The following is a 17,397-nucleotide window of genomic DNA, read 5'->3' on the forward strand; positions in this document are numbered from 1 at the left end:
TTCCCCACCAACCTTCAGCCTGGAAGGGAAAGCTGTTCTTGTCATGATCCCTCCTCCCCCGTCACTCCTGAACCAAATATCACAGGAGAATCTTTGGTTTCATGCGGTGAATCAGCAGACAACACACTTTAATAGTGACGCACGCTGTTATAGAACCTCATACTTAGCATTTTGGCATCTTGTTTTTTCTGATCGCTTTGGTTGTTTAGTGTTTTGTTGCTGGGATATTTCGTAGCGTCACTATGAAGACATTTTATGTCTCGGCTGTCGTGTGGTTTTTAAAAAAAAGTTAATTTCTTGTGTCACATTGTTTTGCATCACTGGCAACTCTTTAAGAACACTTTATGCATTATGCACACATAGTTCACCACATTCTGGTGAATTACTTTTGGGTGACTTCTCTTTTCTGGCCTTCTTCTCTAACACTACTTCTAATATTACAGAGATAGAGACATGGATGTTAAACTGCTGCATACTAAAAGATTTAGGGTTGTTATTGTGTGCAAAAATCACTGAGACAGTGTTGATGAGATGAGAGAAACTGCTCAATATAGCGTGCGACCAATCCTGTTACAGCTTTATAAGAAATCAGCCAGAAGGCTTCAGTTTCTCCATGTCTTCTGTGCAGTACCACCACTGCTGTCACTCACTAACATTACAAGCTGTGATGCTTTGAGGCAGCTCATGCTGGGGATTGGAGATTGCATAGTCCACGACCTGATCTGCTTCTTCCTTCGTGAATGTAGAAACACATTTTAACTGATGATCAAAGTGACGTGTGCACACAGTTTTTTACCATATGCAGGTTTTCTCCCACTGTTCAAATATGTCCAGGTTGGGTTAATAGGACACCAAGCTGGCGGTCAGTGTTGGAGTAGTTGTTGCAGCCTGAAGTCTTTTAGCACAGTGAGCAATTTGCTGCACAAGAAGAGAAAAAGAAGTGGCGAAAGCAACCAACATCGTAGCCAAGACATTCCAGTGCACAAATATTTTTACAGTGACACTTTTTGGTCCAGATAAAAGCGTCATAAGGGCAATTCTCTTTGTTGTCGCCTTGGGGTCCCTGCCTTAAATTGGTGTGATTTTGAGCCCTGTTGTCTCCACTTCCCCCTGTGGCACTTTGGGATAAGTGTGTATAGCTGATGGATGGATCGAACATTGCTGATCAATTTTGCTCATATAATTTGTCATTGCTGTGAGCGCCCACGCTGAAACTTCATTCATCATCCGTTACAGGTTAGCAATATCTGCCCCAGAGATACTGTTGGCACGTAGAACCAAAATGATGAGACACTATAGGACTGGGAAGAAAAATACAGTTTTATCTGCAATGACCACTTGGGCTTTGTTGTGGTGTTTTTTTATTTATTTATTCTTTGAACTCCTGACAGTCTCAGCAGGTACCATCTGGCAGATCTTCCAGCAGGTGTTTGTGTCTTTTCTTTCCTTTTACTCTTCCAGTTCTATCTTTCCTATCCTACTCATCTTCTTACTTTCCATAACACGCTGCTAGCTGCAGGATTTCTCAGCTAATAAACACTATTGCAACACTTAGTTCTTCTTTGTGTGCTGTGCTGTGTTTGCATGTGTAAGAACGTCTCCCACTGTTTCTCCGAACACTTGTATGTTGCCGTGGTCTTTTGAATTTGCACCAGTACAGCTCATATGTGAGGGAAGCCTGCCTGTGTGTGCATGTGGATGGGCGTGAACAATCTCTGTGGAGATGGAGATCTGCTTCCTGCTCGTACGTGGAGGGCAAGGGCTTCTGTTTGCGGAGAAGAGTGCAAGTCCACGGGGACAAGGCAGAGACATGGGTACAGTTATAGTAACTGAGGGAGATAAGAGAGTGAAGAGACGGATTAGAGGAATTATAGCAAAGGATCAGGACTGTTATGATCTGAACATGCAACCATAGTTCTCATATACGTCTATAAAATAACAGAAAACTGTAGTTTCTTGGTTTTGTTCACTGTCCAAACTTAAACCTATACAGTTTATTATGATATAAAAGAGAAAATAGCAGTTTAACAAAATAGATGCTGATTATTTTCCATCGACTAATCCAGTTCTAATTATATTCATGCAAAATTAAATTATTTCAACCAGATCTTAACCTTGATTTCTAGACCTTGAAGAGTACGGATGTCCTGAGCTGATCCTGAGGATTTGTATCTGAGCCGATAAACATCTGGTCCTTTTTTTTGTTTTGTTTTTTTGTTTTCCTTCACTCTGCTCTATTGTGTTTTGTTAATCTCTTGCAGAACTTATTTTCTTCACAGCAGGTATCTGTACGATTGTGAAAAGATTGGAAAGTGCTAAATCGTTTGTGCACACCATGTGGGACACGTTAAAATGATAAATGTTATTGGTGGAAGTGTCTCTGTACCTGGTGTCTGTACTCAGCCAACGATTGTTTAACCTATGTTAAACCCATGGTTCCAATGTTGCTGTTCCTACATTCATTGTAGAGATTGAGGAAACCACAACTTGTGTTAAACTAGCTTCAAACCACAGTCATCGGGTCGACCGGTCTGCCTCAGAGAATGCTCAGAATACGTAAACGTGATTTGAGTCAAATACTTCTTTCACTTAATAAACAGCATTTGTTTAAAGACTTAGCACACCTCTTTGGTAAAGATGCAATGATCGATTGGCTGGACATGTCGGTGTGGAGGTTCTGTGAAGACACAAAGCTTGCAGTGACCGTTACAAAAAGGTTTGTTCATGCTGTCAGTTACTGGAAAGTAAAGCGGAATCGCACAAAATTGGAATCAGCAGGTCAGACTACAAAAAAAGAAAGAAGGAATTGGCCAAAACAATTACAATCAGTACTATGTTGGCAGAGGTCTGAACTGTATTTAGCACATTTTTAGTAACAGAAATATATACTGAACATATAAACTGATTATCTACAACTGGTGGTGTTGATCTGCAGCTTTTTTTTTAGCAGCTTGGCCATGATTTAATTAAGAGTGAGAAATAAAGGTAGATTGAAGAAGAGGAGGGGTGTCAAACTGAGTGTGTCTGTGTGAGGAAGAGAAAGGGGGAAATGACTTTGCAGGAGAAAGGGAAGTGAAGAAAAATGTGAGAGACAAAGAGGTGGGAAGAGAGCACCAGAGAGAGAAGGAGAGAGAGGGCAGGGGGAGGAGAGAGGGAGAGAGAGGGCAAGGGGAGGAGGAGAAGCGAGCAGCAGTGGCAGCGCTGCATCATCACTGTACTGCCACTACAGCAGAGAGGAGAGGCAGAATACTGATCCCTCTGCCTCTCTGCCTGTCACACACACTCACACACACATTCACACACAGACTCTCACTTCACACGCAGCCGGCTGCCTCTCAGCCTCACAAGACTCTTCATAGAGCAGAGATCCTGATGACATTATCCATCACTTTAGGATTTTTGCCCGCCCGCCCGCCTCTGCTCATCTGTCTCCAGGACTGCTCGAGATGCTGCGTGTGTGTTCATCCTTGTCAGCGGACTGTGGATGAGGTTGCTACTTCCAGACCCGACGCTGTTTGTTTTGACTGTCTTGATTTTGTTTGCTGAGGCAGCTGTCACTGTCCACATGGACGACTCTTAACGTTGGAGCTGCTGGGAATTTTAGCATTGTTTTTTCCCTCCCCTTTCCTTTGCTGGCACTCAAAGAGCGGAAGTGTATGCCAGCTTTTTTTTTTCTTTCTTTGGTGGCTGCGTGCCAGAGCAGAGTGCTTACCTCAGGATTTGTAGTCAAGGGGGGGCGGTATGATAAACAGCTGCGAGGCGAGGACAGTTTGCACTGCAGCATCAGACTGGCATCTCTTGTTCTATGCTTGGAATTTTTTTTGCCTTTTGAGGTTGCTCTCGTGCACATATTTCACACCCTGCAGCAGCAAAGCGTGGCTGCATTTTGCATGCGTTGATGGTTTACTGCTACATTAAGGACGGGCTCCTACCCACAGAGGGGGAGGCAATACTGATTTAAGAATAAGAGGAGGCAAACTTCATTTCTGGAGCAGAAGCCAGGACGGGCAACTTCAGGTTGAGTCTCGGCCGACAGGATGACGACTGCGTTGAGCTGAAACCGCCCACCTCCTCCTCCCTCCAAACATGAACTCTTCCTCTGATGTGAACCAAAGTGGCTCTCCCCCATTCTGCCTGTTGGGCGCCGTGGGTTATTCTCACAGGCTGGATACCTGTGTGCTGGAGGTAGCCGTCATCCTCTTCCTCACGGTGCTCATCATCACCGGCAACCTGGTGGTGATCTTCGTCTTCCACTGTGCCCCACTGCTGCACCACCACACCACCAGCCACTTCATCCAGACAATGGCCTATGCCGACCTGCTGGTGGGCGTCAGCTGCCTGGTCCCGTCATTGTCTCTGCTCCACTACCTCCGTAGCCTGAATGAGGAGCTCACCTGTAAGGTGTTTGGCTACATGGTGTCTGTGCTGAAGAGCGTCTCCATGGCCTCGTTGGCGTGCATTAGCGTGGACCGTTACATCGCCATCACCCGTCCACTGTCATATGCGACGCTCGTGACACCATGCCGGCTGAGGGTGTGCATTGTCCTCATCTGGGTTTACTCTGCTTTGGTCTTCTTGCCATCTTTTTTCAGCTGGGGGAAGCCGGGTTATCATGGAGACATATTTCAGTGGTGTGCAGACTCCTGGAAGACCAGCCCAGGGTTTAGCACCTTCATTGTGGCTCTGCTGTATGCACCAGCTGCGCTCACGGTCTGCTTCACCTACGGAAGTATATTTAAGATCTGCCGGCAGCATACAAGGGAGATCACCCAACGCCACGCCCGCTTCAGCTCGCAGACAGAGGGCGATAAAGGCGAGCGGGGGGAACGGTGTGAGGGCTGCCCAGACAAACGCTATGCCATGGTGCTGTTCCGCATCACCAGCGTCTTCTATGTGCTGTGGATGCCCTACATCCTCTACTTCCTCCTCGAAAGTGCTGGCCTGTATCACCACAATGTGGCATCTTTCCTCACAACATGGTTGGCGATTAGCAACAGCTTCTGCAACTGTCTCATCTACAGCCTCTCAAACAGCGTCTTCCGGAAAGGTCTCGGACGCCTCTTTAGCCCATTGTTTCCGTCCTGCCTCAGCTGCATGGACACCAAAAAGGCTCCAGCTCCTGTCAGCCCACGACCAGACTCTAAATGCCAAGTATGAGCCCTGGATTCACTTTGGTCACTTCAGAGGCAGTGGTCCTCTGTATGTGCTTTGCTCTAGGCTGTGTAGCATGACACAGGTCTTTTTGGTCCCGTAATATGTTAAGGACCCCCTGTATGGAGCACAGACAGAAAGGCGAAGGCAGGTTTTTGTGGAAAAAGGAGGATATGAAGTCTCTGTTGGGACTTTTTCAAATGCTTCTCAGTGTAATGCTGCTCGGTCGTGTGTAAAGATCACAATCTGATGACACAGGAAAGTTTGGACTGTAGGAATAGCGTTCATGCGTATGAGGATTTAATAAGCACTCCTGCCTGCACTGACTTGCAAACTTCAAGATGCAAAAAAGGAAAACGCAGCATGACTTGTGCTGTGTGAGCCCCTGAAATGCAAAAAATCTTTTAAATCATTTTCAAGCCTGGAGACAGAAAAATCTGCAAATCATCTTGGGTCTTTCAGGGTAGAATTAGATGATGCAAAAAATGTTACACTTGAAACAAACTACTGGTCTGTTTCCCTTAGGAAACTCCAGATTCTAATGAGTTAGGAAATATGTGAATAATCATCTGCCAAGAAGTCATGTGTTGTGTTGTGAATGTCAATGAATTAAATGTGTATCAGATGGACTTCAAGCTTATTTCCCAGAGAGAAGATTGAGGTTTATTTGGGAGCGCATGTGTGTTTTATCAAAAGGATTTTTCCCTCTTGAAATTGGGTGTTGGTGAGAAGCTCCACGTATGTTTACACAGTCTTTGGTTTCACGTGAAAATGTTGATTTAAGAATTGGCTTTACATTCTGAGCTGACCGCTGACCTGGGATGTTTTCCTGCCAGCAGACGAATCCTTATAGAGACAATAAATATTAATTATTTGGAGAGTTTTATTCTCTGACTGCATTTCCTCCTCAGGTTTGTCAGCAGTTCTTTTTTTTAAGCCTCTGGGCTGTTTGCCTTTGTTCTCAAACTCTTAAATCACAAGCCACGTATCGTAATAAGATAATCACCTAATGACCTGTTGTGCAGATGTTGTCTGTGTTGATTGTTGTTGTTGATCTTCAGTCTGCCAGCATCCACACGGCTTCAATGCAAAGACTAGCTTCATTGTAATGTGCAACTTTATTGCTTGTGTCTCTCTGTTAGCCCTCCAGCAGCTGATAGCTGGTCAAATGAGTAGAAAGTGGAAAAGCAGAGCAGTCGTCATGCTTCACATGCCCGACCTCGGAGTGTAAAAGGGTCAGAGCACTTTACTGTGAGAGCTTGTGGCTTTTTGGTTTCATGTAAATACACTTCAGAGTTTAAATATTTAAACAGCAGATAACTGGGCCCTTTGGGAGGTTTTCTGGCAGCTCCTGATGCAAAGTAGACATCCAGGACTGCAAATGGTTTTGTGGACAGTGATATGTTTTTTAAGATAAGTTATTTGTCACAGCCATGAGGTCTGACATGGTGCACTCGAGACTGAACCTGTTTCTCTTTTTACAGTGCTGAGAACAAGGAAAGGTGTTTTCATATACTGTATTAGGATTTAAAACTTAGATTTAGGATGTAGAGTTTGGTATTAAAGTCACAAGGAAATTATATTTCTGCGAGCGACTTGCTCCTGAATTTGAAACATTTGTTATTTATTAAAACTTTATAGAGAAAAGTTGATATTGAGATAGAAACTGGATGGGAGGCTTGTTTGGGAGCAAAAATAACTTGCAGGGATGTTTTTCATGGTTTGGGCTGAGCTCCTTTGCTCCAGTGAAATGAATTTTCAATTGAACAGAGACAGGAGTTAATAATAATTGATTAATTGTCAGCTATTTTTGACAATCGCTCATTAATCAAGTAATTTTTTAAGGAAAATATCCAATGGAAAAAAAAAACCTTTTAGATTTTTGGGTTCCTGGATCTTTGTCTTGGCAGTTAGTGACACTTACAAGTCAAAAATGGATAATCAGCACATGAATCAATAATGAAAATAATCCTAGTTTGAAGGCTTATTATTAAAGCTACACTAGATTAATTTTTGGTAGCTGTTACTATCTAAACATATTGTGCTAAAAATATTTCTTGTTTCTGAAAACAGCTTGAGCACTAAGATTTAAATCAGTTAGCCCATACAGGTGTAGTTAATGTTGTTAATTTATTTATTGGTTGATTTAACAGGGTTAATTGTTTACATTAATAAACGATACTGTACATACGTCAGAACGGCTGCCTCATGTACTGCACACACTGTGCCAATCATAGGTGAAGCAAGAGAGCTACAGTATGTCTAGTTCAAGCCATAGTCAAAGCATCACTTTTACTTTTTCCCCTCAACTTTTGTCTAAATTACATGTACACAGCAACACAAGTTTGCGGTGGAGTTTCTATGACACTCTTTATTATTCACAATATTTGGTGTACTACATGCAATGGCAACTGAAACTGGGCAGAGTGTATTGGGGTTGGTGCTCACAGATTTTAAGTAGCAGTTACTTTTCCTGAAAATGGAAATGATGGTGTTGCATCTCCGTTGCTGCTGTGTACTCACCTACACCCTACCTCTGCCACAACGATGCTGTAGATTCAACGCAGAAGCATGAATCAAGCTGTAGGGAAGCTGCTCCTCTAAGTGTTTTTATGAGCTGCATGTAGGAATGTCTCCTCACTGCAGAGGACATGATCTTGGATGCAGCTGCAGTAAATGCAGCCATGATGACAGACTAAAGTAGACCTGAGAAGCTTTGTTTAGCAGCTAGAGAAGCATCTGAGGTTCTGACTATAGTAGACTTCACAAGAAGTAGTTGTAGAACTAAAATAAGTTTTATAGGGCTCTAATTGTTGTTTTTTTTTCTTCACATTCACAGAAAACCATCTAATCGCGTATTATTATTATTATTTTTTTTTTTTAAGCTCAATTTTGGGGATAAAAGTGAAAGTTACATAACTCATTTATCAGTTACAGTTTCCCATCCAGTCAGAATACATTTAAAACATCTATTTTCTGTAGGATTAATACAAGTTGGTTATAATTTATACATTTTGTTCACACAGTGTTTTAATTATGCTTCAAATGTGGTTTGTTTTTATTTAAGTAAAACATATACTGTACATATATTATTATATGCGTGTATTATCAAAAGGGAACCTGATTTAAAATTGTTCCAAAAGATTTACACCGGGCACCGTTTTCACACGGCAGACTTGCATGCAGTAGTCACCAGGAGATTTTAGATTTTTATCTTCAGCAGAGAATTTGCTGGGATGTGCTGAAACTGTAGATGATAGGTAGTAATTATTTCGAAATTGATCTTTTATTTCATCGTAACTTCTAAAAGCAGATGTTGCTGTGATCTCAACCACATCTGCTACAAGAACTAGTTTCTTTTGATTTCCTCTATGGAGACACAAACGTGTACTTTCACCACAGGTTCAGGGGTTCAGAGTTTAGAGACACATGAGCTGCTGTGAGGAGAATCAAAACCCTCCAGTAACCCTGCTGCCCTCTGTATGTTCTGTTTATTAAACCCATTTCTGTCTAATGGTATGTTTATATATACAGTATCTGCTCTGAAAATGTAATTTCCTGCAAAGTCTTGACTTGTTTGATCCCTGCTAAATTCGCTGTTAAAGATGCTTCACTTTAAGGACAGACTGCCTGCATGATTTTAGTTCAGTGTGGATCGATTCTGTCTCATGATGCTACTGAGAGCAATGTACTGACTGCACTCACTGTCTTGGTATCCTGCTGTTGTGTAACACAGATGACTTATCTTGTGTTTTATTTTTCTAATAAGGGCAAAGTCAGAAAATGCAAAAAAAAACCCTGCAACAACCCTTTCGGCCTGCCTCTGGTCTTTTCCTGCTGCTGCTGCTGCTGTTGAGGAAACATGATGCAAATCTGAAAGTTTGAAGGTATACAGGTAAACTATTTCAGCTTCTTTCAAAAGCTGCAACATCTCACTTAACATTAAATGATTTGCATTATTTCTTCTCAGTAGCAGCACAGTGCTGCTCTGCAGTGGGAGTCAGTGCAATACAGCTCCGTTTCCACCCTCAAACCACAACAGATCAATACCTGAGGTAAAATCTGAATGAAAGGGCTTTTAGTTATCTGATCTCTGGTTTAGCCGTTTGTTATTCAGCATGTGATCTGACCAGTTGCTTTGTATATAGAGATGTGATCATCTGATTAAAATGAGATGTTCTGATTATTGTCTATTGGATTGATTTGATCCCCAAAATCCTCAAAATGCTTCATCAAATGATTTATTATTTATCTTTGACAACCTCATCTAACCAAGGTTCATTATTAATATCCAGAATACTGTCATTGTCATGATCGTCAGGATTTCGGTCTCTTTTCCAGCACTGTTTAAAATGACTTTGAAACTAAGCTCATGGCTGTAATTTACTGGTTTTAAATAATGAACCCAGTTATTGTCTTATTTTCTGGTGACTCTATTTGTTTAACAGCATCTATTGACTGTAGCTTCTCTTCTCTAGACCCAGACTAAGACACAAAAGAAGATAAAATAAAAACTTAAAATAATAAATAGTGTTTTTTAATAAATCAGCAGATAAACCAGCGCTTGAGCTGGAACCCAGATGAACAAATGCAAACTGAAAGTTTTCTTACGATTATGTATTTAAGGCTCTTGTGGTATCATAACTAGTTTTTTACCACTACCAATACAAAGTCCTTGAAAGTAAAAACCTACTTTACTATAAACCTCATTCTGACATTTCTGTTTATGATTAGCACAGGTAAATTTCAGATTAACTTGCATATTCTCTGGGACTCTTGGGAAAACCATGATCACACCAGATAGTTGCATGCTGAAAGCTGTGTTCACGTTAAATTGTTTTAATAGTAATTACGAGTATCTTGGTATCTTTTAGTCCCAATGATGCAATGTGACACGATAAATAGTTCCTCCCTATGTTACTGCATTCCTCCCCCTCTGTCCCCAGCATATCCCACATGAGGTAGTCCTGCTTTATCTGGCTCACATGATCGTTCTGTATCAGTGCCAAGCGACTGTTTTACTGCGCTCACATGACGTGACCGTTTGATGCGGCTGATTAGGCTCACATGAAAGTCATTGATCAGGAGAGAGACCATTACAGATCCAATACAGTGCAGGATTGTCCAGTGATGGCTGCATGTCAGTTTGACTCATGGATGCTGCAGGATACCAAGCATGTGATTTAATCACATATTGATCAATAAATGGGGAATAAACTGATAATATTAGGTGTAAATCCGCAGTAGTTTGCTGTACTACTTGGTAGTACCTCTTGCATTTTAATGAGATGGAGTTACATGTCCTTAAATTCAGCCTCACAGATTTATATCATTTATTCATTTATTCAGCTAGATGGGTTACTCCCATTATGTAGATACAGCTTTTAAAAAATGATGATGCTGTTAACCTAATATTTTGTTTTTGGAACTTTAGCGACAATCACCACAAATTAGCAATTTCTATTGCTCTCAGACGTCTGCACCTGACAACAGGTAGTTTGGTCCGCTCTACTTGAGAAAACTACTTCTGATCCTCGTGGATGACTCGTGACCTGTGCCTGAGACAGAACTGCCTGACACTTCAATTCTTTGATAGTTTTTATCATGACCTGTGACGGCAAACTGCTTTGAGATGGTCGTAGTTTTCTTTCTCAGGATACTCTTCCTCCTCTGGTCTGTAAAACACACTTTCACTTCTTTCGGTTGTTCCCTTTAGACACAGCGGATCATCTGTCTCCATCTCCTTCTGTTCTCTGTCACACAAACTTCCTGCATATCTTATGATTCTCATATTTGACTTGGCACAGGTTTTACGCCGGATGCCCTTCCTGACGCAACCCTTCCCATTTATCAGGACTTGGGATCAGCGCTATGGGTGCACTGGTTTGTGCAGCCTCAACAGCTGGTTAAACAGCAGAGTGACTACTTTTCTCCATTTAAACAGGCTGAATGATGGATTACAAGATTGAATACATGGGATTCTAGTTAAAGGGGAAAAACATAGTTTGAAATCATTTTTGTCTGTTTTTAAAATTTAGTATTATTTAAAACATTCTTTTGAATTTATTCAACTTTTTGTCAGTTTCAAGTTATTTCAGATCAAAATGTCATTGTCAATCAAAAATGCTTATTGCTTATTCTGACCTGTATGTTCTCAAGCCTACAAGTGTGAGCATTGTTTGCTTTGTGTAGTATATTTAAGCTAATTTATGTAAATGTGAAATGGTTCTCTTAATTTTTTCTTACAAACTCAATTAAAATGCACCTATATAAAATAATTAATTTGATTTATTTTTATTTTTATTATTATTATAATTTATACCTAATCTTCCCCTTTGTCATTATTTCAGTCTTCTTTCTCGAGCACCTCGTTGTCTGGTGAGATAGTTTACTACAGTTTACTTTTTCTCATAACTGAGGAAATATTACACTACCATATTTTTCTGGCTACTAGAGGTGTTATTGTATTTCTGATTAGTTTCTGAAAACCTAATGGAGGCACACTGAGTTAACTCCACGGCCCACATGGATCCCACGAACCTCTCCTCTCACAACTTTGATCCCTTGATTCAAAAACATGTTATGTCAAAGTTTATGTTTTTATTTTCCTGTGGGAAAATCACAGTGTTGTCAGACTGGGACCGCAGTCAAGAGTTACACACAGCCTCGATCCCCCGGGGGAAATGCCTTTTCACAGAGACCAACAGTGCCAAATTTGGACCAGGACTGAGAGCAGAAAAGGGGGCAAGAGGAGTTTAAGGTTAGAACTGGGTGAGATTTTATGTATTTAGCTTGGAAGAAGCCGGTTCAGCTCTCCTCAGCCCACACGCTGTCATTTCCAACGTGAGATCTGACAAGTGTGACGTCTGCTGGCACGAAACTAAAACTCGCTGCAGAATTTTCTTATTTATTTTAAGACTTGCAATCAGTATTAGGTAATAGTGTTGAAATCCATTGGAATAAAAGCCTATTTACTTATGACTGAATGAAATACAGATGCATATTTAAATATAAATTTACTGTAGTCTGTTAAATGATATATATTAATATATATCATTAATTTGAAATCCTGGTGTAGTGTGGCATCTTTTTGTTTATGTAAACGTGAGAAAAGCTGTGTCCCAGTCAGTGACAGCAGAAACTAGAACTGAGGCCATAGAGAAGATCTAATTGGTTGTGTGCTGGTAAAACAAACTATGATCTTTTAGGTTCTTGGTAATAAAATAATAAGTAAAAGCAAAATAAGCTTTTATTTCCATTATATGTTAAAGTATCTTGTTGTTAAATGTTACCACCCTAGATCTATACCTAACACAGTCTTCTTAAAAAGTACGCTTCTATGCAACTATACTGCAATTTGATAGTTTGTTTTTGTGGAGAATGTAATTGTATTATGTTTCCTAAAATGTACAGAGGCTGTTAATTTGCATTCTGTTATTTGATGTAATGTTCTTATTGTTTAACATAACAAATAGTAATAGCATCAGTTCTAGTTTTCACTTAATGTAATAACTGGACAGTGAATGCACCATCTATGAGTATGTAATAGCATTACAGTGATTTTGTTATCGATGACCATTGGACCCAGTGATAAACTTCTGCTGTAGGTTTTCTGAGAAGGACTCGATTATAACGACTCATTGTTACTGTTCAGGCTAAAAAAATGTGTGGAGATCATTTCTTTTCAAATGTAATTTCTTTGGAATCAAAATGCTAAAACACAGATTACTATACGTGCCTAATTTCCTGTTCCAGTTTCCTGGTTAAAAGGCATTTAACAAGTAAAATCAACCTGTTTTCCTCGCACTGCTTTTTGTCACAGTGTGAGAACATGAACTTGTAATAACGAGCCACACATCTGAAGTACATCATCTATTCATCAGTAAAACAGTGGACGAGTTCACACTTTCACCTCTAACTTTAATATTGATCTCAAAATAAGCTTGATGTAATAATGTACATAGTTTTTAATGATTAGACATAGATCTGAATTAAGATCCTAAAGAATTATATGGAATATTTAGGGGTTTTACATCATAATTTGAGGAATTTTAGGGAACCATGCCACAAAAATAACTTAATTTAAATTTTCTGTGTATGAGTACAGTGTGAGACCGCAGTACAATATACAAATACATGACCAGTGACATTTTTTGCAGTGTGGCCCTGTGAGTGACTGTATTGTTAGTGTGCGTGTTTGGGAAAGTGGAGGTCCTATCTGTAATCAAAGAGGAGGAGGAGGGCAGTAAAAACAGCCTCTTAATGCTGCCAGTTATTCTTGGAGCCAAGGAAATGAAGCCTGGAGCCAGGATGACTCACCTGACTTCTAGACATATTTGCATATACACACACGTACATATTCCACAGACGTAAAGAGTGGAGTTTTACATACAGTACTTTTAAGTTCAATAGTTCCAGTCCAGTCAGGCGGAAGTGACGCATCACCCCAAAGTGTATTGTTTGAGCATAATACAGTGTCCCTGTATGTTAATAAGCTTGTAATAAAATGTTTTTAGTTTGGAAAAAGATGTCTTTGTGTGAGAGTGTTGTCGGATTTTAACAGATCAGTTGTGTGGGCAGTTGCTCCCAAAGTGACTCATGACTGTTACATCAGACACAGGAGATCTGTGTTTTTTCAGAAAGGTTTGGTTCCGATAGCCAGGTCCATTAAGCTGTGACACTAACAAATGTCTTATCAAACCCTTTTCGTGCCCCCTTCGTGCAGGTTTTTGAAGCATGCAAGTAATGTTTTCTTTTATAATCTGTGGGGACTGGTGCTTTCTCTGGAGATTGTATCAGTTGTACTGTGGCTAATTGTTAATTGCATTGAAGCCTCAGTCCGTTGGTTAATGTTCTCTCATCAGAGCATATTAACCAACAGAGTGGCTGACTGTATTGAAATGAAGAAGACACTGGTTCAGCACCAATGTCTTGAACTTCTAAAAGTGTTAGATACATGTTGTCTCTTTGTCGTGTTGTACTGTGTCGTGTGTTAATGGTTAATTTTTATTGGGACTGTGGCACTGTCATCCTTCCAGATCAACCTTTTTTTTTTGTCTCTGCCTTCTCATATGGAACCATATAAGCATCTGTTGTAAGACCTCCCTCACGTAGGTAAGCCGGCTTCTTTTGTAAGTGGCGCCCCTTATGGTGTCACGCACCAAAATGGCAGCTGCTGTCTCTTAAAATGGTGGATTGTGTAAACAATTACTGCTTCCTTAATTTAAACTGGACACATGAGATTCATTACGTGATATGCATCACTTGACTGCTGACAATAACAGGACAATAACATGGACTGAACTTGGTCTCCTGTGGGAAAGTCCTATGTTTTGTTGACCCATCAGAGCCACCCCAACCTCCTCCACAACGTTTTTCAGTCTTACAGTGGCTAGACGCTGTCAAAAAGTAAATGTGCATGTTGGTACCAACGATCTGTGCACTGTCCTAATCCTACAGGATTAAATACGTATTGTCTGATACTGGTGTTGGTGCAACCCTAATCATTATGTACACGGTTTTGAGTTAAGAGCTTGTTATTTGGATAGTGTAAAAGTCTGTATGTTCCAGCTCTTATTCAGGATGATCAGTTTTAATTACAGTTTACATTAATTATGTCTAGATTGGTACTAGAGGTTGTGAAAACTGTTATCTTCATATTAATGTTGTCAGTCTTAATTAAACAGCCTGCGATTTAAATCTAAACTATCTTTTGAGTTTTTAATGCAAGTTACTTACAATATTTTACTTCAACTGATACCAAAAATCAAAACGTACTATCTGCCACTTTTGCCCATGGAAAAAGAAAGGGGCAACTTGAGCCAGTACCATGCAGTTTAAAAACCATATTACATGTGTCAGTTCAACTGGAACCGTTTAACTGGTGTTCATATTGGAGGTCTTCATGTCACAAAAATCAAGATTGTTAATTAAGGACATTTTACACATTTTAAAATTTTAAAAGAAGTCAAATGGAAATGTCTAAAGGTTAGTTAGAGACAAAAGGTTTATGTAGTTCTGCCAAAATATACTTGGAGCATTTGTGAATTCAGTTGACAAAATTGAGGCTATAAATGAAAAACCAGGAGCCATTTTCTGCAAAAATGACATTAAATATGAAGTTTCCAGCATTTAATCTTTCACTTTTACCTGAACTATAGGCGGATGTATGAGAACCGAGGGGTTGTGTAAATCTATAGAATAGAGGTGTATACTGCGCTTTACTTCACTGGATCTGAAATCACAGCACATTCAGTGTGAAGTTCACAGCTTGACTTTTAAAGTTTGCCTGAATCTTTGACTTAAAAGAAGACTTGACATTTTTAGTAGTGTATGATGTGAGCTGCTCAGGTCCGTGTGGTGGGAACCTGGGATTCAGAAAGCTGAAATTCCTCAGCTTCCCCCTCGCTTCATTATGCTCACTTCCTGTCATTCTTCTCCAGCTTACTCACTTACACTGTCTCTGCTTTCTTTTAAAGATCTTTTTAAGATGAGGTTTGTATTTCCATCATAGTAAACTGGCTTTTTTTAAGTTTTAGTTTATGTAATCTGTTGTGTTAATGTCATTTCAACCCTTCTCTAAATTCCAGATTCTCTATTGTACCCTATCAGATAAAGACAAAATGTCTAAAACATATGTTTGTAGAGTCAACAGATAAATATTATTGATTAAGGCTCTAGCAAACATTATGTTTGTTTTTCTTGCTTTAATCAAAGTGTAAAACGAGACTGAAATTACATTGAGGACGTCATCCCGTGTAGGCTGCAACTAATAGTTTTCACATTGTGCAGATTACTTGCTTGATTAATCATTTGGGCTATAAAATGTTAGATAATAGTACAAAACAACAACAATCTTCAATAAAATCAAGAAACTGTTTATTTTGCCTGACCAGCACACAAAACTATTTACAAATTAATTGCACAGTAAAGGTAATCTCAAGGCACTTCACAGTGTAAGTTCTAAGATCTTATAGAATATAAATAATGGTACAACTATGAAATTATCCACTTGAGCAGCATTAGGCGACAATGAAAAGCACAGGAAGAAACTTCCTGCAGAACCAGGCTCAGGGTGGGTGGCCATCTGCCTCTACTGTTTGGGTGAGTGGAGAATTAAGTTTATTATCATAGATGAGAAAGAAAACTAAGATTATAGTCTGATTTAAAAGAGGAAAACTCCAGACGTGACATGCTTATTTACTTTTGATCATTCCCTAACTTTAACCAGTCTGCTTTTGTTTCCTAAATCTAACCACATATAGGACTCAGGAGTCGAACGCTAGTCTCTAGAGGGACAGCTCACCATCCCCAGTCATTAAAAAAAAAAAAAAAACTTAAATCAGAACATAATCCTGCTTGTGATCCCACGTTTCAGTGTAATTGCAGTTGGTTGCACAGGACTGTGATTTTTATGGAGACAGGGTTGGAATGCTTGAAAATAAACCAAATGTAAGGACTGAGGCGCCTCAGGCTAAACAGCAGTGGACAGACATGCCTGATGGGACTTGGTGCAACAGCAGGAACTCTGTGACTGGGTCTGAGAGTGTCTGCATTGATTCTTTTTCTGTGATGGGAATTTCTGAAGTACAATACTGGACAATTTAAACTGAGCCAAAGGACTCCATGTCATACAGTTGCCTTTACAGCTTTTACTATTATGCCTATTATGGCTGCAGTTTTGAGTGGATAGTGTATGTGTGAAGTCTTATTCCTTACATTTCTAAAATCTCAATACCCTTGTGAACGTGAAAAAAACCCACCACCAACAGCTGATGCTGATGTTGAGATTGTGGCAGAACTGCTGTGTTGAAAACGTTGCACCATTGTTGTGCTAATACAAAACAGTTGCTGATCTTATGAGAATGGAAAACTGAACTGATACATAAGCTGTTTACTTGTTTATTTAGTTATTTGTACAAACAGACAATAGGTTTGTTGAATGAGGCTTTTTTTATGGTCACTCCTGAGTTTAACCACTGAGAGAACATCAGTCACATTCCACAAATGGCTGGTCTGGTGTGATTTTGCAGAATTTGGTCTTAGATTTTTTTTTTTTAAATAATAAAAATTGTTGTTGTTGTTGTGTGTATGCTGTTGCTATGAGAATCAGATTTATTTAACAAGCTTCAGGCGTGCGTCCCGTCAAAACAAGTTTCCAGACAGGAGAAAGATGGCAGAACAAGTAAAGTTTGAAATTCTAAAGCAGAGTGTTTCAGTTTCTCTGAAGTGCCCTGTTAGCATTCT

At 39.9% G+C, this 17,397-nt stretch overlaps 1 protein-coding gene across 2 annotated transcripts; it reads left to right on the forward strand.

Moving 5' to 3' along the window:
* Positions 1-3,216: 3,216 nt before the first annotated feature.
* LOC113151388 (probable G-protein coupled receptor 21) lies at positions 3,217-11,358 on the forward strand. 2 transcript variants are annotated; one of them, XM_026344362.1, is made up of 2 exons: positions 3,217-9,038; positions 9,125-11,358. In XM_026344362.1, exon 1 carries the CDS (start codon positions 4,087-4,089, stop codon positions 5,155-5,157), a length of 1,071 nt encoding a protein of 356 aa, XP_026200147.1. In that variant the 5' UTR covers positions 3,217-4,086; the 3' UTR covers positions 5,158-9,038; positions 9,125-11,358. The 2 variants fall into 2 exon arrangements, with proteins under 2 accessions (XP_026200147.1, XP_026200146.1); XM_026344361.1 differs by having other exon boundaries at positions 3,217-5,271; positions 5,303-11,358.
* Positions 11,359-17,397: the final 6,039 nt, after the last annotated feature.

The sequence above is a fragment of the Anabas testudineus genome, chromosome 9 (genome assembly GCF_900324465.2).
Source record: "Anabas testudineus chromosome 9, fAnaTes1.2, whole genome shotgun sequence".
NCBI classification, from domain to species: domain Eukaryota; kingdom Metazoa; phylum Chordata; class Actinopteri; order Anabantiformes; family Anabantidae; genus Anabas; species Anabas testudineus.

Bases quoted from the DNA above. Each gene is read 5' to 3' on its own strand.
- LOC113151388 (XM_026344362.1), top strand. From the start codon at position 4,087: ATGAACTCTTCCTCTGATGTGAACCAAAGTGGCTCTCCCCCATTCTGC.